Source organism: Neolamprologus multifasciatus, chromosome 14, assembly GCF_963576455.1.
Source record: "Neolamprologus multifasciatus chromosome 14, fNeoMul1.2, whole genome shotgun sequence".
NCBI lineage: Eukaryota > Metazoa > Chordata > Actinopteri > Cichliformes > Cichlidae > Neolamprologus > Neolamprologus multifasciatus.
This window is the reverse complement of record NC_140452.1, coordinates 4,893,433-4,919,813: the sequence shown is the minus strand read 5'-3', so window position 1 is coordinate 4,919,813 and position 26,381 is coordinate 4,893,433. Positions and strand designations below refer to the sequence as shown.

Sequence of the window (26,381 nt, the reverse complement as noted above, 5' to 3'; positions counted from 1 at the left end):
GCCACCATCTATAAAACATCAATCATAGCAGGTGTCACCATCTTGCACACACTGTTACTGTTGCTGTTATCTTTCTGTCACAAATCACTCCTGACGCTCGTCTCCACACACTCCACCCTTCCTCCACCTTCTTGCTTGCCACTCTTGTGCACCTGTTACTGTGGATGGTATTTAAAGTCATCTACCATCCAGCTGGGCTACTGTACGGAGCCCCACAGGGGAGGAAAAAAAATTAAGACGGACTTTTGCGGGATCTCGCAAAACAAACTCGGGATCTCGCAAAACAAACTCGGGATCTCGCAAAACAAACTCGGGATCTCGCAAAACTAACTCGGGATCTCGCAAAATTAACTCGGGATCTCGCAAAAGTTTTGCGGGATCTCGCAAACGTTTTGCGGGATCTCGCAAAACAAACTCGGGATCTCGCAAAAGTTTTGCGGGATCTCGCAAAAGTTTTGCGAGATCTCGCAAAACTTTTGCGATATCTCGCAAAACAAACTCGGGATCTCGCAAAAGTTTTGCGAGATCTCGCAAACGTTTTAGCCGCATTCTTCGGACGCTGGCTCGAAGCCGACCGGGAGGTCGAGGCACGATGTGCCGGGAAAGCGGTGTTCCTCCCGGCTGTAGTAGGTCTACAGCCGGGAGGTCTCGACCTCGAGCTTCAAGCTAATGGGAAGAATGCGGCTAAAACTTTTGCGAGATCTCGCAAAAGTTTTGCGAGATCCCGAGTTAGTTTTGCTAGATCTCGCAAAAGTTTTGCGAGATCCCGAGTTAGTTTTGCGAGATCTCGCAAAAGTCCGTCTTAATTTTTTTTTCTCCCATGTCCCCTGCGGGGCTCCGTACTACTGTACCCATTTTCTGCCACTTTAAATCTTAAAAATCATTGCATGTGTGCAGACTTGAGGTGTATTCACCATTTTTGAAAGAGCTTTAGTATGTCTGCACACTGTTTACCACACACCATGACCCCTCAAACCTCAATTGATTGACTTGATCAAATTCAATCAGAGAAACTTGTGTAGCGAGAAGCGTTGTAATTGTAGGCGCAGCTTCTTTTGACATTTTCTGTTTTCAAGGTTTCTGCTTTTTTTTTTTTTTTTTTTAATAAATTCCGGCAGGAGGAAAACTTCATCATCGCAACATCTCACAGCTGCTCCAACAGCTTCCAGCACATCGTTATTCATAGAACATTTGCTCAGCTGGGCTGACATTCAAGTTTAATTTATAAATATATTCAGTTTATTCACTCTCAAAGTCGCATTTGAATGTCTTCAGCTTGAACTTGAACACACACACACGCACACATAAAACAATACAAATTGGAGAGTGTGTCCAACCATTATCATCCCACAGAATCATCAGTAACACTTGTGGAGAAAAGACTACAAAAATGCAGTGTTTTCTTGATTTATAGAGAAATTTCAGTTTCCCACACCCATATTTTATTTTGAATTGTTTTGTGTAGTGTACCAAAACAACCACCCTCACACTGAAACCACTTTCCAAAACGCATACATCACCAACACCCACAAATATATGCATGCACATGCCAGGTTGCTGCAGCTCAGATCTGAGCTCATCTCACTCGTGACACGCTGCATGTGTAATGTGATTTGACGGGTATTAGCTGTAGGCGCTGAGCTCCTGGACCAGGCACCTCGCACGGCCTCTGACACAGCATCCTGACAGACCGCACTGTGCCAGCTGCCCCTAACAATCATGATAGAGTCCCCTTTATAAAAACACACATGCACACGAGCATCCAGAGACAGTGACTCATGTAATAGCAATAGCAAGAGGAGAGCAAGGGCAGTTATGTCGCACGGCGCTTGGTATAGATGTCATTTCCTCTATAGATGTCAGTTTAGATGGACACATGCGACCAGTCTGTATGCGTGAGCTCCGCCCAGTATATGCAGACTACAACAACAACAACCGTGCGCAAAAAAGAACAACGCAAATCCACTAGTGAAGTTAAACACACGCATGTGACTCACTTTTTCCTTGAGCTCATCTAGATCCATTTGGATTTGATTTGTCAGCTGGTGGAGTCACAGGAGGCCTTAGCTGATCTCACCTGTCGTCAAGGAAGGGATTAGTTACAGAGAGCGAGCACGGAGATGGAAAGAAAGATCGGGAAATCATCACTTGGAGTTTAGGGATTTAAGAATGAGAAGAAGTCCATAATAGTTGAATCTAACACTGTTTAAATCATTTAGGGTGATGTAGCAAGTGGCCTTTTTCTGTCGTGCCTGCACCTCCGACATGTGTATGTGTGCACGTCTGTGAATCAATGAGAGTGTGTCACACAGAGGGAAACAGTCTGCTCTGTCAGACTGAGTATTGATGTTCCCTCTGCTGCTCATCCCCTTTCCTGTTCACTCCTACTCAAACCCGCTGGGTACATGCATGAAAAAGAAAACAGGAAAGGTACACTGTCATGTAAACACGTTGTTGTCCAGACAACATTTTTGCCCCTGATCAACAGTGACTCTAAAGAAGTCTTGAATCAAGACCACTAGCTGCTATTAGTAACGCCCTGTTAGTATTAGTAACGCTTAGTAACGCTACTACTAACGTTAGTAACGCTCTGTTACTAATAGCAGCTAGTGGTCTTGATTCAAGACCACTAGCTGGTCTAGCCGAGAAGTTATTTCGGGTAATTGAGAACAACTTTCTTGCTTTAAAAGAAGGTTCATAACTTCTTGTCATCCTTATGTTCTTCTTTCCTATGTCTTTTACAAATGAGCAAAATTGGTAGTATTGGTGGTGTTTAGTGTTTCTGGCTCGTATCTTTGCCTCAAGTGTTAGATTTATCTGCGACAACAGCCGTGAACCTCAGCTGTGCACTCATGTCAGTGCATGAAAACACTTATCATCTCCTTTAACTGCCGTCTTCGGTGTTTTCTCCACAGATTTGTTGTCAGAATTTTTTTGAGTACCTTATAATGTCCTAAATAGATCTAGATGCATCATTTCTAATAAAAATCCATTTCTATACATCTATTCTTCTGGAATTTTATCTCTATCAATAAAATTTGGGCAACACCGCTGTGTGTTGTGCTGTTTAGCCCCATTGCCTCACAGCAAGACGTTTTTGAGTTATGCAACATTTCTGTGTGGAGTTTGCATATTCTTCCCATGACTTTTACTTCAGGAACTCTTTGGGACTGTGTGAACACATGCATGTTAGATTGATTGGTGACTTTAAGTTGATCTTAGATGTGAATGGCTGTGTGTTTCTTGTTAGGCCTGTGGTAACCTGGGTTAGGCTCCAGGCCAACCGCAACCCTGAAATGGATAAGTGAAAGAAAATGAATGGATGATAAATACAATTTTTGGTTTTCAGACCTGAACTCAAACAGTTTTAGTGTATTGGAGACACTTTATTAAAGCCATAAAACTGTATGCTATTTTCACTTAAATCATTGTCGAGCCTGTAGACTCCCGGTGGAGCATAGGGCCGCAACAACACCACGCCAACGGACTCTGTTCTGGATTGTTCTCTTCAGCTGGGTCCACGTCATTTCACTTTACTTCACTCTTTTCACTAGAAAAAGAGTAAGAATTGATTTGATAGTGATTTTAAAGCTTTAGGTTATCCAGTTTTATTCTTTTAAGGTAGAGACTAGGGATGGGTATCGTTTAGGTTTTATCCGATACCGGTGCCAAACCGGTACTTTTGAAATGGTGCCGGTGTTTAAACGGTGCTCAAACCGGTGCTTAAAGAATGGAGAACACAAAATTGGTCCAAAAACCTCTCATGTTTAGCTGATTTTTTGTAAAAAGGTAACAATGTTAGCCTTTTCTGCAGCTATGGGGCATATATGGTATCACTCTTGGCTGGAAGCAGCTTAAACAATGGGAAAAAACACAAACTTTGTCCAAAAACCTCTCATGTTTAACAGTTTTCCACTTTTTCTTTGGTCATTTTAGCCTTTTTGGCCAGGGTGAAGGGAGTATCTGCCATCAAACAAGAAGACAGCTGCATGTAGCTATGATGGTGTTTGCTAGTTCACCTTACATGCATTAATGTAATAACGTGGTTAGCCTACTCAACGTAAATTACACACCAACAACATTAAGCTACTCACGCAGAGAAGAACGGCTGCTGCTGCATCATCATCCTCATCATTTCTGCTACACTGGCAGGGCTAGGGGCCAGGACTCTACTCTTCAGCTTTTTGGTCGATGTTGCTAACTCTGGGTCCGATAACAGGCACCACACCTGCAGTAGATGTGCTCGGTGTGAGGTCTCGCAGCAAGCTATCAAATACGGCGCATTTTTCGGCTTTTAAAAAAACCGCTATGCGTCGCCAGGTGTTTCGTCGGATTCGAGGTGTTACCTCCTTTGACAGTATCACAGTATCATCTTAAAGCACTTGTTGCAGCTGCTGAGTTTGCATCTTTTGCTGTGAAGTACAGCCAGACTTTTGACCGCTTCGCCTTGGACATTTTTAATCTGTAGCTCTGCTCTAAAAGAACGTACGTACCTGGACCCGCCTACTATCCTCGGAAACGTAAAGTGATTGGCTAGAATTCAAAGTGTATGACAGCTCAGGAAAAAAAAGCACCGAAATGTGCGCTGCTTTTCGGTCTGGTTACTACCGTTTATGTCAGAACACACCGGTACCCATCCCTAGTACAGACAGGCTATTTTCTTTTCTGATTTTAGGATTCATGCTCGGCTAATACAATATGTTTTCATATTCAAAAGCTGAATATTAGAGAAATGTAAATCTTTACCATTTCTTGCAAGACAGCAAGTGAGTGCATTTTACAAATGCTGAACTAACCCATGGACTTTCAGCTAATCTTTTAAAGCACTTTGATATGAGTTTAATCCACTGTGTTTGCCTTTTAGTTTACTATTGATTGAGAATGCATATTTTGATATGCTATTTTGCTTCCATTATTTTGCAGCAGTGAGCAGAGAGGCCAGGCCAGCAGGGTGGAGTGGATGTTGGTCACAGGCATTGCAGGGTCTCTTTGACATTTGATTGTTGTGTTTTATTTCTCAGTGGACGCTCTTTTAGCTTAGGAGAAGCGCGCTTGCAACGCCAGCGGAAAAGACAGAGATGTACGCCACATACCTGCCTCGGGAACAAAAGAGATCGATCTCCTTTACATGGGTGCAGATCGGCAAAATGTAATAGAAAATTACACTTCTTGTTCTTGTGCTTGGTTGTGCCGTTTCTCTCTGCTCCTGGAGGGTCTCGCTTGATTTGTGTTATATAACAATGGAAATGAAATAATGCTGTTACTGGTAGCAACATAGTATCAATGATTTAATAGCCCATAAACACCATGGGTGAAGTGAGACTTCTTGGCTTCATATTAGGCTTCTCAGGGTTTAGGTCTCCATGGTAACAGCTAAGAGCCTCCCTCAGAGACTGTCATGGCTTAAAACAAAAAACTATGAGGAACGTGTGTGTGTGTAGGAAGTGAGATAAATAGTGTAGGGTAGTGTGCCTCAATTTTTTTGTCTTCATGATTATGCATGACTCACTGTCACTCCTCTCTGACCCTCTTCAATGCTGTAGTTTTAGTCTGATGTTAGAGCGATTATTATCAGAGAGGGCTGGAAACCAATCGCAGCGATGTAGTGAATGTGGCCTCTCGCTCTTCTTTGTGCCTCGTTCTCATCCTCCCATTTGTCATGCTGCTGAAATGTTATTGCTCAACATGTCTCTTAAGCGCGGTAATGAAACTGTGCAACCACTTACTCACAACTAAATGAAATTCATTGGTTTGATATGGATATGAAGTTTGAATTGCACACGATGCGCTCTGTGTATACAAAGAGAAGTGTGAATGGACTCTGCCATGGATGCTTGCGTGCGGCTTCATCAAAATTCTGTTCGCGAAGGCAATCGTCGGCTCTGACTCCCGACCATCATCAGTCACCAACACGCTACCCGCTCCGTCTCTGAGGCCCCACAGCAACCACCAGTCTTCATCACACGCATTCTCACGCACGCTGATTGGATCATGAATCCAGATTTTGTTGCCTCTAAAATCCCCTCCCAGGGGTCCAGTGGTGAGAAAGAATGAGAAGAGTTCACAAAGTAAGCCGTGCAGGTCTGTTACTTTAAGCTACTGTGAATGAATTGAGTTGTTTTTTCTAATTATTTGAAATTTGAGGAGTTATTTGCCTTTTTCCAAGAATTTCAAGTTAATAAAATCATCATTACAAGCAAAGCACAAAGTGTCAAACTACTATCTCACTACACTCTTTTTAATATCACACAGAAGAACTGGTCACACCATGTCAGGGTTACTATAAATTTCTTTGATCTACAAAACAATTTCCCCAAGGAGTTCCAGTTTGAATAGTATTGACTTCAATTTGACTCATTTTATTTATATAGCACCAACAGCAGTCATCTCAACGCGTTTCATATTGTAAGGAAAAAACAAACCCTTCAATATCAGACAGAAAAGTCCAATAAACACCACCTCCAGACAGACAAATTCTCCTTTAATGGGAAGAGACCTCCTGCCATGGCCGAGGAGGGATCAGGGAGGGGCGACCATCTGCTGTGACTGCAGGGCTGAGGAGAAGGAGAAGAGAAAAGAAACTATAGAAGAGACACGTTAATGACCGGCATTAGTGGCATGTAAACACATCAGGAGTGGAGAAGAAGAGCTCATTGCGTCATGGCAAGTCTCTCATTCCCTGCCTTTACCAGCACTGCTAAGGGATGCTGCAGGGTGACGTGATCCATCCTTAACTATAAGCTACGAGTCAAAAAGGAATTTTTTAAACCTAATCTGGTTGCACAGGAGAGGGGCCTGATAGCCGCCTTCCATTACTTTTGCAAACTGTGGGAACCACGAGCCGCAATCTAGCAGTCTGAGAGGTCTCTGCTGGGGTGATATGTTGTGATGGGGCCTGATTATTCAGGACCTTGTATCTGTGCAGAAGGCTTTTAAATTCAGTTCTGAGTTTAACAGGAAAGAGAAACAGTCTCTTTCTAGTCGCTATTAGTAGTTTTTCTGCTGTGTTTTAGATTTAATAAAGTCTGTTCAGGTTCAGCTTTTAGAAAAACCTGATAAGAGGGAATTACTAAAGTAGAACCTTGAAATATTAAATGCATTAACAGGTTTTTCAGCATCACTCTTCAGTGTTTCTACTTTTGGCAGTGCTGCACATTTTACTGCCCTCAGACTGAGGTCACTATGTGTTATAACTCATCAGCACGTCCTAACCCTTATTGAAAGGTTAAGTAATGCTTTGATGCTTTTTCTTCTTATAAAATACTTAAAATTCTTTAATTTATTTAAGTGCATTTCTTCTTGGAGTGAGGTTATACTAGCAGAAAATATAAAATTATTAATGATGGGTTTAGACATTTGTAGATATTTCCATTAATGACCAGTTGAATAAATGTACCTAATTAAGTAGTTGGTGAGTGCATATAGCAGCTAATTATTACAGTATGTAGCAGACTAATAAAAAGACAGAAATTCTCTCTAAACTAAACCAATTTGAAGCACATAGTTCTTGGACGGGCTGTACCTCATAGAGGGTCATAATATTTGTCACATAATTCCATTAAAAATACTCCAGAAGGCACCAGCAGCACACACACTGCCATGAAGTGCCGACAGCTATTGCTGATAACGTTCTGTCAAAGCAATCATAACTCTATCCCTGAACAAAATACAAAGGGAAGAAATAAATCCCCTGGAGAGATGTTTGAAAGCAGAAATTCATTGTAGAGACCCAAACCATTTTTGTACCAGGCTAGGGATGGGTATCGTTTAGGTTTTATCCGATACCGGTGCCAAACCGGTACTTTTGAAACGGTGCTGGTGCTTAAACGGTGCTCGAACCGGTGCTTAAAGAATGGAGAACACAAAATTGGTCCAAAAACCTCTCATGTTCAGCTGTTTTTTTGTAAAAAGATAACAATGTTAGCCTTTTCTGCAGCTACAGGGCATATATGGTATCACTCTTGGCTGGAAGCAGTGCTTAAACAATGGAAAAAACACAAACTTTGTCCAAAAACCTCTCATGTTTAACTGTTTTCCACTTTTTCTTTGGTCATTTTAGCCTTTTTGGCCAGGGTGAAGGGAGCATCTGCCATCAAACAAGAAGACAGCCGCATGTAGCTATGATGGTGTTTGCTAGTTCACCTTACATGCATTAATTTAATAATGTGGTTAGCCTACTAAGCTATTCACGCAGAGAAGAACGGCTGCTGCTGCATCATCATCCTCATCATTTCTGCTACACTGGCAGGGCTAGGGGCCAGGACTCTCCTCTTCGGGTTTTTGGGGGATGTTGCTAACTCCGGGTCCGATAACAGGCACCACACCCGCAGTAGATGCGCTCGGTGTGAGGTCTTGCAGCAAGCTATCAAATACGGCGCATTTTTTGGCTTTAAAAAAAAAAACGCTATCCGTCGCCAGGTGTTTCATCGGATTTGAGGTGTTACCTCCTTTGACAGTATCACAGTATCAGCTTAAAGCACTTGTTGCAGCTGCTGAGTTTGCATCTTTTGCTGTGAAGTACAGCCAGACTTTTGACCGCTTCGCCTTGGGCATTTTTAATCTGTAGCTCTGCTCTAAAAGAACGTACGTACCTGGACCCGCCTACTATCCCCGGAAACGTAAAATGATTGGCTAGAATCTAAAGTGTATCATTCCATACCAGTTGGTGGCGGTAATGCACCTTTCAGTTGTTTGCCAACCGCCAATACAAATGTAAGGAAGAAGAAAGTGTATCACAGCTCAGGAAAAAAAAAAGCACCGAAATGTGCGCTGCTTTTCGGTCTGGTTACTACCGTTCATGTCAGAACCGGTGCCATCATGGCACCGGATACCGGTACCCATCCCTATACCAAGCTGTGAGCATGTTAAGATTATCTCTGGAGTCGTTAAAAGGGTAAGCGGCCTCAAGTGGCCACTAGATGAACTGCAGGTTTTTGGCACTTCCAGTTGGCTTCTTTTGGGGTTGCTGTTTCAGTATACCCCAGTGGCAGAAATGAGCTAAATACATTTATTAAAGTGCTGTATTAGCACAGTGTAATTTGAAGGGCTCTTTTATGTTAATTTATATCAGTTGCTGACAACCTCAGCTACAGGTCTGACACTACAGGTCAACTACAGGGGACCACAACAACCTGTTGGCGTTCAAAGCAATCACAAGAATGTTTCTGGTGTAGCACTACATACCTCTTTGCGAGCAATTTCACTTGAGCACAAGTAACGTGCACATTTTTCTCTAGCAAGCTGTGATTGCCAGGCGATCACCCACTGGTCTCTAGGCCTGTGACGCTGAGGGCGTAGGAGAAATGTTATAGATGGCGTGCTTTTTAGATCTTTTTCTAGACAAACATTGTGATGTGGCGCAGTAGGGAAGGAACAGGCAGAATTAATAATTTCCCCATAATATCCCAGCATGCCACAGCAGTGAACCAGTATGAAGAAAATTGAATGCAGCCATCATGAAGGCACTTGTGGTGTCCCTGCTGCGAGTCAAAATATCTGCTTTGAAAATGTTCAAAATATATTTCTTAGTGTTTTAATTTAATTTGTTAATCTTAATCCATTTTGCCTATTGGGAAGTTTTGATGATTTAAAATCATTTTTACGACAATATTTCTGAACTTTTTCTCTAAATGGCTTTTTCTTGTACTTCTATTTAGTAAAAAAGCTCAGTGTTTCTCTCACCACTAGGTTTTTTTTTTTTTAATAGACAGTGTTGTTAGAAAGCTTTTAGATTTCTTTGGCTTGCTATTTGTTTTTGTTTTTTTAACCATAGCCGAGAGAAGTTAAACTAACTGCTCAGCTCTGTACATCGAGTTACTATTTGATGGGTCATCACGTGTGTCATCACTAGGGATGGGTATCGTTTCGTTTTTATCCGATACCGGTGCCAAACCGGTACTTTTGAAACGGTGCCGGTGCTTAAACGGTGCTCGAACCGGTGCTTAAAGAATGGAGGACACAAAATTGGTCCAAAAACTTCTCATGTTCAGCTGTTTTTTGTAAAAAGATAACAATGTTAGCCTTTTCTGCAGCTATAGGGCATATATGGTATCACTCTTTGCTGGAAGCAGTGCTTAAACAATGGAAAAAACACAAACTTTGTCCAAAAACCTCTCATGTTTAACCGTTTTCCACTTTTTCTTTGGTCATTTTAGCCTTTTTGGCCAAGGTGAAGGGAGCATCTGCCATCAAACAAGAAGACAGCTGCATGTAGCTATGATGGTGTTTGCTAGTTCACCTTACATGCATTAATGTAATAACGTGGTTAGCCTACTAAGCTACTCACGCAGAGAAGAACGGCTGCTGCTGCATCATCATCATCCGTCATCTTTTCTGCTACACTGGCAGGGCTAGGGGCCAGGACTCTCCTCTTCGTGTTTTTGGGGGATGTTGCTAACTCCGGGTCCGATAACAGGCACCACACCCGCAGTAGATGCGCTCGTGTGAGGTCTTGCAGCAAGCTATCAAATACGGCGCATTTTTCGGCTTTTAAAAAAAACGCTATCCGTCGCCAGGTGTTTCATCAGATTTGAGGTGTTACCTCCTTTGACAGCATCACAGTATCACCTTAAAGCACTTGTTGCAGCTGCTGAGTTTGCATATTTTGCTGTGAAGTACAGCCAGACTTTTGACCGCTTCGCTTTGGGCGTTTTTAATCTGTAGCTCTGCTCTAAAAGAACGTACGTACCTGGACCCGCCTACTATCCTCGGAAACGTAAAATGATTGGCTAGAATCTAAAGTGTATCATTCCATACCAGTTGGTGGCGGTAATGCACCTTTCAGTTGTTTGCCAACCGCCAATACAAATGTAAGGAAGAAGAAAGTGTATCACAGCTCAGGAAAAATAAAGCACCAAAATAAAGCACCGAAATGTGCGCTGCTTTTTGGTCTGGTTACTACCGTTTATGTCAGAACCGGTGCCATCATGGCACCGGATACCGGTACCCATCCCTAGTCATCACAGGGAAGAAAGGGAAAGTCCTGTATTCACATGCAACCCCAAAGAGGATTTAAAATGTGCAAAGGAAAGATTGGAAATGATGCTGATAGTGTCTGACTATGACTTACAGTAACAGTGGGGCAGTAATGGAGCCCAAGTGGAGCAGCGCCGCATGCAAACTCAGCGCTCAAACGAGAGTATTAGGGTAGGTGTAGGGAAATGTTTGTAAAGTAGGGCAACTCTGTCGGGGAAAATAAAGATGGATGAGGAGCAAACTCATCAGCAGAAAGAAGCCATAAGAAATGCTGTCACACAGAAAGAGATGGGAGATTGAAAATATTAAAGCAAACTTAATAAACTGCTGAATAAGTAGGTGATAGTTCTTCCTCTGCTCCTCGTGCTAAGAAAACTACACAAGCCTCATATTGAAATGAATACGAGCCGTGTTTACTCACGTTCTGCCCGTCTGACAGTTGAAGGGGAAATGTCAAAAGATGATCAGCGAGTATCAGATTCAATCTCAGCTTCTACAAATGAGATGCAGACTGATATCTCTGACTCAGCTGCAGTCGCTGAGCTACCGTGTGTGATTTGTCAAAAGCGAAAAAAATCTAACTTGTAGGTTTTAGAGTATTCACAGATCCTCGTTCAAACGTTAATGAAACGTGCTGATAGGATTAAAGAAGAGAGACCGTGAATGTTTTGCTTCAATTACAGCTTCAAAACACATCAACAAATGGATATACACGGAGCAAAAAACTGAACTGTTAGTTTCTCTCGAGGTATTTTACACCATTAATCGTGTTCACATTAGTGTGGCTGGATCAGAAAAATGCAAAACTCCCGGCCTGCAAATGTCAGAGACGTGGGGTTAAGTGCAATAAGAAGTCCGATGGCTCACTCCTGCAGTTAAGCAATATTTTAACTGTAGGCCCATTAATGTTTGAATTGCAGGGTTTATGGCTTTCTGTCTGAACCTTGGCTTGGAGATAATTTGAGATGACTAGTTAAATACTGACAGATGTATGAACACATATTTACCCTGCGACATTCAGATCAGTTTTTCTATTATTACATCTGTTTTTAACCCTTTTTCTGCCTGGACAAATCTTTTACATTTTACATCCAGTGTTGCCGTTCCTGTACAGTGGAGACGGATGGAGAGAGGATGGAAAATAAGTGTAAAAGATGAGCAAACAGCTTTTATTTTATGTCTGTGAAGGTTCTCAGTCATCCAGGTCATCGTAGTCAAAGGAGCTTGCAAAGAAAAGCGTCTGGACTTCTTTAAGTTACTTGAAGACGTTTCACCTCTCATCCGAGAAGCTTCTTCAGTTCTAAGGTCAAATGGTGGGGAGTCCCAGATATAAACCTAGTGGTAGTTTCCCCCCACAGAGGGACAAAAGGACCCCCTGATGATCCTCTAAGGATGAGGAGCCAAGATGTGAAACTGGGTGTGGGTCCCAATCAGCCAGAGTTTCGGGTGAGCTCATTGTGAAACCTGACCCCACCTTATCATTTGAGATCCCTCCCCAGACGCCTTAACGCCCACTCACATCCTGGGCCATCTGACCTCAGGAATTTGCATGATAAGGTGGGGCCAGGTTTCACAATGAGCTCACCTGAAACTCTGGCTGATTGGGACCCACACCCAGTTTCACATCTTGGCTCAGGCGATTAGAGGATCATCAGGGGGTCCTTTTGTCCCTCTGTGGGGGGAAACTCCCACTAGGTTTAAATCTGGGACTCTCCACCATTTGACCTTAGAACTGAAGAAGCTTCTCGGATGAAGGTGAAACGTCTTCAAGCTTTTATTTTAATTAATCCTCAAATTGGCATTGTGGTGGGGCGTGGTCTGCGGTGCCGTGCGGACGCACCTGCACGGCATCCGCAATCACCCCCGCCGTGTTAAAACACGGGGACTCAGGGGTTGGTGGTGTGTGGTGGTGAGGTGTGTTCAATAAAATGGCTGTGAACGATACTCCGTGGTCCCGCCGTGCCTTATTCACGCCACGTTGGTGCCGAAACCCAGGAGGCAGCACGGCAGGTCCGTATCAGAGCCAGGAAAAGGAGGAGCTGGCCCAGAGGGTGGCCGAAATGGCGGCCGCCCAGCGGGAGCAGGCGGCGGAGGTGCGTCGCCAGCAGGAAGAGCTGCAGGACCAGTCCGAGCGCCACCTGGAAAGGCTTGGGGAGCTGGCGGCGCTGCTCTGGGCCTGGGCGCCATCCCCACAGGTGTGTCCCGAGGAAGCGGTGGAGGAGCCGCGTGAGGCCCCTCAGCAGCCGGAGGTGGCAGACGAGGCGCGTGGGGATCTGCGCCTGCCAGAGGAGGGGGAACAGCCGGGTGAAGGGCTGCTCCTGCCGGGAGCGGTGGATGAGGCGCTCCAACCGGAGGCGGCAGATGAGGCGCGCAAGGGTCTGCCCCGGCTGGAGGAAGAGGAGTCGCGGGAGGGGCTCCCGCCAGCGCTTCCGCCAGCGGCGGACGAGCCGCTCCAGCCGGAAGAGGTGGAGATGGCGGTCCCCGTGCCAGGGGAGCCTGCTCGACCTGTGCCCGAGGTCGAGGATCGAGCTGCCCCGGAGCGTCAGATGCGCCGGGTAGTGAGCCCCTCCCGGGGCCGGTGGGGTCGTGCCGGCTTGCCAGGTAGCCGGCCTCCGGACCAGTTTCGCCGCTGCTGCTGGAGGCGTGGCCGACCCCCGGACAAGGCTCGCCGCCATTTGAGGTGTGGGCGGCCTGCGCAACGGACTTTGCTCTGTGCCAAGGTTGGGAACCGGTGGGGTGGGGGAGTAGGTTCGGCCAGATGACTCCCCGGCCTCAATCGTGCGATGGGGGTGTGTGGTGGGGCGTGGTCTGCGGTGCCGTGCGGACGCACCTGCACGGCATCCGCAATCACCCCCGCCGTGTTAAAACACGGGGACTCAGGGGTTGGTGGTGTGTGGTGGTGAGGTGTGTTCAATAAAATGGCTGTGAACGATACTCCGTGGTCCCGCCGTGCCTTATTCACGCCACAGGCATATAGACCAGGAGGGGATGACTGCTGTGATCCAGGGCGTTATATTAGTGTTTTATTAATATAGTCTTCATTCTCTTTGGAAAACCTTTTAAATGAAATATCGATGCACCTACAGTCATCCCTAAAAGTTTAAGCAAGCTGGCGGTCTTTTTTTTAAAGTTTGTGCGCTTTGCCTTTTTAGCTGGAAGAAACACAACAAACGAGGAGCTGGAGAGCATGTTGGAAAGTGACAACCCAGCCATCTTCACCTCGGGGGTAAGTCTTACAAACAAAACAAAAAAGCAAAACATAAAGAATGCAGCGGGGGCGCACCTGTCAGTCACTACTTCCTTAATTTTGTACCTTCTTAGATAATCATGGACAACATCACCCAGCAAGCAATGAATGAGATCGAGACGCGGCACAATGAGATTATCAAGCTGGAAAACAGCATCAGGGAGCTTCACGACATGTTCATGGACATGGCCATGCTGGTGGAAAGCCAGGTGAAAACACTGATCTCTCTCTCTCTTTCTGTTTCTACAGCTGTGTTGCTTGAGTCTCGGCCAAATGCATGCAAATGAAACAAACATGCAAATGCTCAATATGCTTATAACTGACAATCCATCTGCCAATTGATGCATAATGACTGGTTTCTACATGCAGAAAGGGCCATCTTTCCATTGCAGCGGTTCAGTAGCTCCCCGTGTTCATTAATAGTAAAATCATTAATCAGCTCAGCATGCTAGCATGCTGCTCCTCCCTATTAAAGCTCAAGCAACTACACGTCTTTCATTTTGCAGAACGGTTTTTAAGTGTATTAGTGTAATTGAGGGCTTGTCTATGCCAACACGGTTGGAAGGAGGTTATGTTTTCAGCTCCATCTGGGTGTCTGTTTGCAAACTATCTCAGTAAATTTAGACAGTTTTGGGGGAACAGATCATTTTTGGCTCAAAGATAAGTTGATTGGAGTTTGGTGATTATCTCCACGTGGGATTTCTGGCTTTGGACTGTTTTTTCTTTTCTTTTTTTTTATAAATAATTCTCCTGCTGCGATCATTAGCTGGAAAATAAATCTGACATCTACAACTTTCACGTTGGCAACTTAACAGAGTCACATTTTGTTAAAGCTTTTAATTATAAATAAACCTTAAATATTTCAGGCTTTAGCTTCGCGCATTTAGAGCTGTTCAGAATTAGTCTTTTTATTATGTTGCAAAATATGAATGCTGCACATTAAAAAGCGTTCCAAGTCTCATGGAGTGAACAGTTCCCTAATTTTCCGATACATATTCGGGTTTTCTTCGTGTGTGTGTGTGTGTGTGTGTGGCTAAACCCCCACAGAGATGAACTATTTCCTTCATCAGAAATAATCGGCCTGAATTGTACAGAATGGATTCTGAGTTAGAGAACACTTGAAAATATGAAAAATAAGAAAATATGGAAGTAAATCGCTACATGAAACTGATTTTGGTTACACTGATGGCACAATGCAATAACATTTAGTGGGAAAATGTCTAATAATTCAGTGGAAATGGGTGTTTGTATGTGTGTGCTCTAAACTGTTCAATTAACTAACCCTTTATGCTCCTAGTGCCACATGATTTAAGATTAAACTGGAGTGTGATTGTTAAATCTACCCTTCTCAGCTTTGCTCTCTCTGTGTTTTCTTCTTCACTACACAACACTGCCCCCACTCCAATGACTCTAAGCTCTGGAGAACACAGAACGTTGTTCCCCTTCTAACACAGCAAGGTAATTTACCTCTAACTCGAGACTTTTCACCTGTGCGGACTTTGAATTGTCTTTGTTTTAGTGCATGCACAGAGAACAGTCTGGGTCACTTTTGATTTGTCAAGTGATTGTGGGTCAGTGCTAATGTGAAAAGTTATGATTTTTTTTCTTGTTGATTAATGCTGTTTTAATCATGGTTTGTTACCAATACAATGGAAATGATAAGAGATGTGATATCACAGTTATTTTGTGTTCTATGACATATGACATTAGTCAGGTTGCTTTGTACTACAGATTTCTTCTTACTATTACCTTAATGTGTCTCCATCTCTGATTCTTGTGCAGGGCAACCTCGTGAACAACATTGAGCGCTGTGTTATGGAGGCCCAGGATTACGTGGAGCAGGGAAAGGACAACCTCCCAAAATGCAAAAAGTTTAAAAAGACCAACAAACGGGTGACATAATTATTTCTTTTTCTCTTTTTTCTTCTCCTTCTCTCTCCTACTCATTTATCTGTTATTCCTCCCCTGTCACTTGCCTCCATCTGTATCCGCTCCTCCTCCTCCTGCCTACACATCTGGCTTCCTCTTTATTCTTCTTGTCTGCATGTCCTCCACACCTCCTCTGTAACTAACTTCTTCTAGGGGGAAATGATAGACCGCATTGAGTACAATGTGGAGCACTCGGTAGACTATGTGGAGAGGGCGGTATCAGACACTAAGAAGGCTGTTAAGTACCAGAGTAAAGCCCGGAGGGTGAGTTGCTTAAACGGGAAAAAACGTGCTGTCATGTGAAACGGTGGTAGTTGAAGTCAGAATCGGTGCATGTGCATAGTGGAGTGGTTGCTGTGCATGCTCACCTGTCATGTATCTGTGTATGGACTGTGGTTATTGTGAGTGTATTTAAGTCTACAGCAATGACTTTCAGCCTCAGTAACTTTAGCATATACACTCACCGGACACTTTATTAGGTGCACTTTGCTAGTACTGAGCTGCCTTAATTCTTCAGTTCTTCCTTTTATAGATTCAACACAGTTCTAAGAACATTCCTCAGAGATTTTAGTCCACAGTTGCTGCAGATTTGTCGGTTACACATCCATGATGATGCAAAAATTAAAACCCAAAAATGCTCTATTAGATTGAGATCTGGTGAGTGTGGAGGACATTTGAGAACAGTGATGGCCATGTTCAAAAAGGCAGGTAGGGATGATTCGAGCTCTACGACATGGCATATAGCCCTGGAAAGGAAAGGAAAGTATATGGTCAACAGCAAGACTCAGATGGGCTGCAAAGTTTAAATCGTGACCATTTGATACTACGGTGATTAAAGCAGCAAGTGTGCCAAGAAAATATCCTCCGCACAATTATACCACCAGCCTAAACTGTTGATGTTCTGCTGCTGTAGCACATCATGTCGTGCCCCCAGAGATGCTCCTCTGCATACTTTAGTTGTAACAACTGGTTATTTGAGTTACTGCTGCTCCCCTACCACGACCTTTAGCATCTTCACCATGTCTAGATGACCTAAATGCCTAAATGAATTTAGTTGCTGCCATGTGATTGGCTAATTAGATATTTGCTTTAAAAAGCAGTTGAATAGGTGTACATAACAAACTGGCCGGTGAGTGCCTATAAGAATCTGACCTAAGAACAATTCAATTTATAAATAAAAACACTCTGTATGTATTTTTAGTTCAACCTTTACAACCAGAGTCACTTTTAACACATGAACACTACATTCTGGTGGAGAGGCATGACAAGGAGCCACAACAGATAACAGTGATTTTACATGTTTAGTGCATATACAGTAAATGCACAAACTGTCATCTTTGAATAGTTGTTTGCTAGCAAAGCGAGATGTATCATCTTACATCATGGACTCTGGAGGTTCACTATCTTTGGACAGGACTATGTGAAGCTGATTGTTCCCGTAGTATATAAACATTTGACAAACGCTCTTAAAAGGAATCGTGGCAGTCTTCCTTCTTTTAAACAATCTGCAACACAATGGAGCAATTCTGCCACCTCTTGGTCAACGTCTAACAAGATGCTCAACATTAGATAAATTGCACACATCCAATGACTCAGTGCAAGAGTCATCTACATGGTTATTTCCCCATTTATAATTAAAGACTGCAAACTTTCTTTCTTTCTCTCTCTCTCTCATGTTCCTCTCAATCCCCTGACTCATTATCTAACGCTGTGCTCTCCTTGTTCCCCCTCCCCATGGTCCCCCATCCAGAAGGTGATCCTGATAGGAGTTTGTGTTGCGATTTGTATCACCATCCTCATTATTTCGCTCGCAGTGGGACTCAGTTAGGAGCCTAAAAATCATCACATGGCAGACAGGACAGTCATTATGAGTGACATGAATGCCAAAAACACACACACACACCTGTTCATGTGTTAAATGTACTGTATGGTGGCCTCTGCAATGTGTGCAGTGAGCACTGCTTATGAACTGGGAAGCAAGTCATTGCATTACTGGTCTGATGTCTGTGCAGCAAGCTATGAACACTCAAATATAATCTGCATCAACTTTTATTCTTAACGTGTGCTTCAGCTACAGGAACAGTTTGTGCTTGGCCTGTTTGAGTTGCAAAGCTTTGTCATTTGCATGTTTCTCTCTATGTTGTCCCACAAACACAAATTGTAGATGATTGCATTATTACTAAAACAGTCATCAAAATAAGCTTATTACCAATTAGTTTTAACAATGATGTATTACTAAAGGTAAAACAAAATAGTTAAACGTTTTGGGAAATCCACTTTTGAGTCAGGTTGGTCAAATATGTGCCTTAGAGATTTTGTCATTTCGCAGCCATAGTGACTTTATGGAGGAGTGATCAGGAATTACAGCAATCTCCAAAAATGTATTCTCCCTTCCAGGTTTTCATCTGTAGTGCATATCAGTGTTTATGCTTCCGTGTAATTTCTGCTTTTGGAAAAGTCCAACAAATATAAAACCATTGACTTGTGGTGATGTGTTAACAGCTGGGTGGATGTTTTCTTTTTTGTTTTGTTTTTTTTAAATAATTGGGATTTTTTTTTTAAATCATGATTTTTAAGATACTGTAACAATGTAGAGATTTTATTTCCTTCTCACCCAATACATCCATGATATATCGATGAATCTGAAATGACCAGGTAAATTAAATAAGCTATTAATAGTTTATGAGTGAAAAAAGACAGAATGAGATATCTGTTTTCAAAAGAACGCTTTCTTTTAATTTGATTTAAGGTTGGGACATTTAAAAATGTAGTCTGTTACTTTACAGAGCTTAAAATGAGGTAAAAAGAACCTCAGATGAATAACAACACATGACATATGTGTCATTATTTATTTTTTAAAAATCCAAAATGCAGAACCAGTGTGTGAAAAACTAAGTACATTCTTAATACTTTCAGAGGAATTAAAAGGGTAAGTAGCAGCCACGTGCTGCTAATCTAATGCATTTGATAGTGGAGAAGGGTTCTCGTTAAAGTCTATGCCTCAACGAGAACCATCCCTGTGTACTGATCTGCCCTCATCCTTCTCTGTTGTTGGGAACGAGTCTTGGGTCGCCAGGTTCTCCGTTAACGCTGTGCCTTTGACGTGTCCTTTCAGAGTGTCGGGGCACTTTTCTCCCTGAAGCTCAGAGATCAAGATATTTTCATTTCTCTGAAACAGGTCTTTGAGCAGAAGGATGACCAGTTCGAGGGCCTAGCACCGAAGGCCTAACCCCCCTAACCCTATAGCATATCAAACACCTCATGATGATTTGGGTTTTGCAACCACAGAAGCTGGGCACCTTACAGTCACTGATCCCAAGCATGGCAGCAAAACGACAACAGAATGGCTGAAAAAGAAAAGAATCGAGGTGTTTCAATGGCCAAGTTAAAGTCCAGACTTCAACTAGTTTGAAATGCTCTGGTGGAATAGCTGTGCTTCATTACATACATACATCTCAACAAGCTGAAGCAATGTTAAGAAGAGTAAGCCAAAAGAAAAAAAACAATAATATAAAATGCTGAGAAATTTGTACAGAAAATGATTATTTCAAGTTATTGCTGTTGGAGTTGGTTCTACAAACTACTGAATCATGTTGTTTACTTAGCTTTTCACACACTGCTTCTGCACTTTGCCTTTTTTTAAACAAATAATGACACACTGTAATATGTCACATGTTTTGGTTTATTGAGTAAATTAAAATTGAATGAACTAATTTAAGTCTTTCTTTGTGGAATTAGCATGTTCTCCCCATGTTTGTCTCTCCGGGTACTCCAGCTTCCTCCCACAGTCCAAAGACATGCAGTTAGTGGGGATACGTTAATTGGAAACTATAAATTGCCCATAGGTGGGAGTGCGAGTGTGAATGGTTGCCCTGTATCTGTGTTAGACCTGCAACAGACTGGCAACCTGTCCAGGTTGTACCCTGCCTCTCGCCCTCAGACAGCTGGGATATGCTTCAGCGCCCCCGCAACCCTGAGAAGGATAAGCAGTAGAGAATGGATGGATAATTTTAGTTTAGTTGTAATAACCAGATGATTTTGTTTATGTCCTGATATGTAAAACTTTAGAACTGCATGAGGGTGTCTCATAGAGAGAGATGATGTGTTTAATTGAACTTTTATTTTCTTCTTATTACACTGATGTGATGAGATGTATGTGACTCATAACTAAGGGCATATTTCCTTAAACAGTTTCTTTAAGAATTGTTGGAAACTGTGCAAGTCCACAGGATTTATTTGCTGCACGCTGAACTTCTTCATTAGAAGGACCTTTGCTAAAAAACACATTTTAAAAGTGAAGTTTGTGTTTGGTGGATTTTTAATTTTTGATAAATTTGCAGTCTTGCTTGCATATTCTCAGTTAACCACTAGATGGAACCAAATTGATGCTTTTTATGTGCATGTGATGGCTTTAACCGCAGAGATGATTTCTGTTTGTGGCATGTGACAGATGGTATGAGCAAAATGCAGGATTTAAAGATTTCTTTCTTTTAAAAGAAGATGTAGAAATAATGTAACATTTTGGTCACACTCCAGCATTATTAGAATGAATTAAATTGCATTTTTTCCCCCCGCTTGGTTCTTTTACTTTTGTTGTAAACTGCATTTTGTTCAAATTATTATTAACTCTGTTCAAGTAAAGCACAAACAGTATAACTAACATGTTTTCTCTGCTCCCCATTTGCTGCTTTGGATGTTTTTTCCTTTTCTTTTTGTTAATACCATTCAGAAGAAAATTATGATTATTATATGCTGTATCATTCTGGGAGTCGTCATTGCTTCCATTGTTGGGGGAACACTGGGCTAAACCTCAGCCACGATCACACTAAAAAAACACAAAGTCACACGACAGAGCTAAAAGCAGAATAACACACATTTCCAATTTCCTGTTTTAACAAATGCAATCTATTACGTGTTCAGCGAAAGATACGTTACATAATGTACAATAAATTTTACACACAGTGTACAGGGCCAGAGGCGTTTTGTTTTTGTTTCGCATGAGTTGCTATTTTGTAAATGTGTGGTGCTGCAAACTGTTTATCAGAGTGTCGAGTGTTGTCAATGATATGATGTTTCTTGAATGAAAAAGTTACTAAATGAAATGTAACAATATACTAAAACATTCCAACTTCCATGTATGACACTGATTCAGATGTGTCTTTTTTTGTGTTGTACAGGCAAAGTGACACATTGTTATGTTTTTCAGAGCTATGTTATCTGTAGACCTCTGTTCATTTGCACATGTATTTATCTTTTTAGTAGTCTTTTTACTTTCTCTCTCTGATGTCTTCTACCTCCCTCTTAAAAGCCCTGCATGGTTTAGTTCACTGTAAAGTGGTGTTTTGTACTCTGTTGCAAAAGGGAACACATCAAAAAGAACATAGCTACGCTGATGTTGGGTATTTTGCTCGTATATTTAACACACTGCCAAACTTTTTTTCTAATTGCACATCTCTTGTAGTTGACAGAAGCAATGCTACTGTACTTAATTTCATCTGGCCTTACCGGTTGTGCAGCATTTTTGACCGTTGCTCCAGTGTTGAGTGTGATTGAGTGCATGCATGCATATATAAGATTTGAAAGGATATTTGCAAGTTCCTTGGTAGCTACATGTGTGAACACGTTGTATGTGAGTCGTTGGATGAAAACATGAGTGCTTGTTGGTAGCCAAATGTGTCTTTGTTTTCTAAAGTAATATAAAGCTCTCTAACACTGCCAGTATATTTAAATAAGCTGTTAAAGTGGAGTCTAGTCTGGTTGGATTAATGAAGTGACAAACCTTTTGTTTATTTCTGCCGTTTCTGTAAACCCCAAGGTTTAAACAGTGCATATTATCCTGTCAAGCTACTTCTACTGTATGTTTATTTCCATTGATGAACTCACTGAGTCATTGAATGCATCAGCATGAACTCAAAGTAGCCCCGTTAAAAGACTCATATCATTTTTGGGGGGAAACATCAGACAGCACAGACTGCAACCATGTTACCATGTTGCCTACTCAACTTGTTGCCTTTGTGTTGTATTGTAATGACATGGGTTTATTTGTTTAATGAGTCTTGTTTTTTTTCTTTTTTTTAAGTAAAGTTTGTCCCAAAAAATTACACTGAGTTTGTACTTTGCCTTGCACACATGATTCCACAAGGGAATAATATATCCAGAAGTCCAATACCAGTGAAAACATGAACGGTGAGTCCTTGAAGTTGATGTGTTGGTAGCAAGTTATTTAAGCACCAGAATGTCCACAAACATGATTGCAAAATTAGAGAGGGACGTCAAACATTCAGCCTTCCTCCAGCCCAGTCCCAAACTGCTCTCCTTCACTGGTCTGGACGGGCCGTCTTGTCGAGATGAACTGACGATCCACAGGACTATGATGTCACTTTTTCTAGACAGGATTCTGATTTTGAGGAGTTCAGTCATAATCCCGCAGTTGGTCGCTTTGCACCATTGACTCTTCAAGCACATACACAACGTTTGAACCTGAATGCACAAAGCAGGATTATTGCTGCACCAACACATCATTAGTAGCAAAAACCAAACCTGTCCTTAGCTTTCTATCAACAGCAGAAGTTCCAGAGCAAAACTGTGTTTCTTCTGCCACAAACCTGGACACCTTGTTGCTAACTGTTTGAGGCTGAAACTCAAACAGAGAGCCCGCTCAAAGCAAAAAGGGCCTGCTTTGAGAAAAGTCAGTCAGGGTTCTCAAACCGACAAGGTTGGCCGGCCTAGTAAAAGGCTACCCTTGGAGCATAATTGCTCAGTAGTGTCATGTAGTCGGGGTAAGAGGTCAACTAACCCTGAGCTGCCGCTGGTTGACAATTTCCCAGGTCCTCAAAATGACCTGCAGGGGGACAGACTGTGTATAAAACCACCAGTAAGACCCGCAACCCTGGCTAACAAACATGCCTGTACCGGTGACTTGAGGAATCGTCTGCAAAGTGTTTCAGTAAGGCCCACTAGTTGCCTGCTGGGTTCTCCACATGTGATGGTTCAAAGCCCTGGCTATCACATGGGACATTGTTTCGAGGGTCTGGGGCCACTCTGTCAATGTTGTGAACCCACTGAGATGGGGTTGGCAGCTTCCGCAGGAAATGCCTAACCGTTGCTATGGGGTTTGGTAGGTGGAAAGCCTACAGTTTGGTGATGCAACGGTTACGGACTTGATTAGTTGTTTTGGTTATCATAATCATGTGACAAACCACGGGTTTGTATTTATGGGAGGGGGTGTTACGGCCCTAGCAGGGCCGCCTCCTGAAGTTGTCTGTGTGACAGAACAACCCCAGGTTTCTCTTCAGCACTGTAGCCAGGCTGACAAAAAGTCAGAGCTCTTTTGAGCCAACCATCCCTTCAACGTTAACTAGTGATGACTTCATGAACTTCTTCACAAATAAAATTTTTATCATTAGAGAAAAAATTACCAATAATCATCCCACAGATGTAATATTATCTACAGCTACTCTTAGTACCATTGATGTTAAGTTAGACTCTTTTTCTCCAATCGATCTTTCTGAGTTAACTTCAATAATTACTTCCTCCAAACCATCAACGTGTCTTTTAGACCCCATTCCTACAAAACTGCTCAAAGAAGTCCTGCCATTGATTAATTCTTCGATCTTATATATGATCAACCTATCTCTAATAATCGGCTATGTACCACAGGCCTTCAAGGTGGCTGCAGTTAAACCTTTACTCAAAAAGTCATCTCTAGACCCAGCAGTCTTAGCTAATTATAGGCCAATCTCCAACCTTCCTTTCATATCAAAAATCCTTGAAAGAGTAGTTGTCAAACAGCTAACAGATCATCTGCAGAGGAATGGTTTATTTGAAGAGTTTCAGTCTGGTTTCAGAGCTCATCACAGCACAGAAACAGCTTTAGTGAAGGTTACAAATGATCTTCTTATGGCCTCTGACAGTGGACTCATCTCTGTGCTTGTCCTTCTTGACCTTAGTGCAGCATTCGATACTGTTGACCATAATATCCTATTAGAGCGATTAGAACATGCTGTAGGTATTACAGGTACTGCACTGCAGTGGTTTGTATCATATCTATCTAATAGACTCCAATTTGTGCATGTAAATGGAGAGTCCTCTTCACACACTGAGGTTAATTATGGAGTTCCACAGGGTTCAGTTCTAGGACCAATTCTGTTTACATTATACATGCTTCCCCTAGGCAGCATCATTAGAAGACATAGCATACATTTTCACTGCTATGCAGATGACACCCAGCTCTATCTGTCCATGAAGCCAGATAACACACACCAATTAGTTAAACTGCAGGAATGTCTTAAAGACATAAAGACTTGGATGGCCACTAACTTTCTGCTTCTTAACTCAGATAAAACTGAGGTCATTGTACTCGGCGCTGAAAAGCTTAGAAATATGGTATCTAACCAGATTCTTACTCTGGATGGCATTACCTTGGCCTCCAGTAACACTGTGAGGAACCTTGGAGTCATTTTTGACCAGGATATGTCCTTCAACGCACATATTAAACAAATATGTAAGACTGCGTTCTTCCATTTGCGCAACATCTCTAAAATTAGAAATATCCTGTCTCAGAGTGACGCTGAAAAACTAGTTCATGCATTTATTACTTCCAGGCTGGACTACTGCAATTCATTATTATCAGGATGTCCAAAAAACTCACTGAAAAGCCTTCAGTTAATCCAAAATGCTGCAGCAAGAGTCCTGACAGGGACTAGAAAGAGAGAGCATATTTCTCCTGTTTTGGCTTCCTGTTAAATCCAGAATTGAATTCAAAATCCTGCTCCTCACATACAAGGTCTTAAATAATCAGGCCCCATCTTATCTTAATGACCTTGTAGTACCATATCACCCTATTAGAGCACTTTGCTCCCGCTCTGCAGGCCTACTTGTTGTTCCTAGAGTATTTAAAAGTAGAATGGGAGGGAGAGCCTTCAGTTTTCAGGCCCCTCTTCTGTGGAACCAGCTTCCAGTTTGGATTCGGGAGACAGACACTATCTCTACTTTTAAGATTAGGCTTAAAACTTTCCTTTTTGCTAAAGCATATAGTTAGGGCTGGACCAGATGACCCTGAATCCTCCCTTAGTTATGCTGCAATAGACGTAGGCTGCCGGGGATTCCCATGATGCATTGAGTTTTTCCTTTCCAGTCACCTTTCTCGCTCACTATGTATTAACAGACCTCTATGTATTGAATCATATCTGTTATTAATCTCTGTCTCTCTTCCACAGCATGTCTTTATCCTGTCTTCCTTCTCTCACCCCAACCGGTCGCAGCAGATGGCCCCGCCCCTCCCTGAGCCTGGTTCTGCCGGAGGTTTCTTCCTGTTAAAAGGGAGTTTTTCCTTCCCACTGTCGCCAAAGTGCTTGCTCATAGGGGGTCATATGATTGTTGGGTTTTTCTCTGTATCTATGAAGCGCCTTGAGGCGACTTTTGTGGTGATTTGGCGCTATATAAATAAAATTGAATTGAAAATTGAAAATTGAAAATTTAATTGGGTGTGTCCGGCCATCTCTCCTGCCTTACTTGCCACCTCTGCAGCATGGGAAAAATGCAAAATAAAGATTAAAATAACAAAGATCTGTTTAGACCAAAAAGCTTGGGGAAAAAAATGACTGGACTAAGTTTCTTGAAGATGTTTCACTGTGACGAGCCACATAATTAATACTGGCTTAGTGACCCTCTCAAGGTACCCAAGTAGGGTTTAACAACTGGGACGGTCTACCATTTGATTTTAGAACTGAAAGGTTTAGCCCATGAAACATCTGCACAAAATCTAAAGTGCAGTCGCTTTCTTTCCAAACTTCTTAGACTACTGCATTACAGAACCTGCACAGACCTGTTTACACATTTCACTGCGACACATCTGAATATGGATATGCTTCTGCTTCATAGAAAACACACCTTCACTTCTAAAAGAAAGGTCAGGCAGCAGCACTCTGTGTCTAGGTTTAGCTTGCTGAATGGACAAGCTGAAACTAAAATGGCAACACTTAGGTAGCTTCATATGAGTTCTTCCAGGTTTATGTGCAGATGTATGTTTTAGGAAGCCCAGAAGACCACATCTGATGGCAAAACTGCATCACTGCTGCTGGTCAGATTTCCCTAAATAAAGTTGAAAATTGTAGCAGTCTTCTTTTATTAGAACTAGCAACTTCAAGAACTCAAAAAGGAACAGGCATTTATCTAGATGGTGCAAAAAAGTAACATTAACAACAAAGCCAACATTACCATCCACAAACAG

The 26,381-nt window shown here is 42.4% G+C and overlaps 1 protein-coding gene across 3 annotated transcripts in view; it reads left to right on the top strand.

Moving 5' to 3' along the window:
- Positions 1-23,430, top strand: part of LOC146503293 (syntaxin-1A-like) — a 101,160-nt gene extending 77,730 nt beyond the window's left edge. Inside the window, exons 7-11 of one of the 3 annotated variants that reach the window (XM_085184494.1) lie at positions 14,127-14,200; positions 14,296-14,430; positions 16,004-16,114; positions 16,304-16,414; positions 20,880-23,430. In XM_085184494.1, the coding sequence (XP_085040620.1) occupies positions 14,127-14,200; positions 14,296-14,430; positions 16,004-16,114; positions 16,304-16,414; positions 20,880-20,957 (509 nt within the window). In that variant the 3' untranslated portion in view covers positions 20,958-23,430. Of the gene's footprint in view, positions 1-14,126; positions 14,201-14,295; positions 14,431-16,003; positions 16,115-16,303; positions 16,415-17,900; positions 19,782-20,879 lie in introns of those variants that run through there. The other 2 variants (XM_085184492.1, XM_085184493.1) reach the window with 2 other exon arrangements.
- Positions 23,431-26,381: the final 2,951 nt, after the last annotated feature.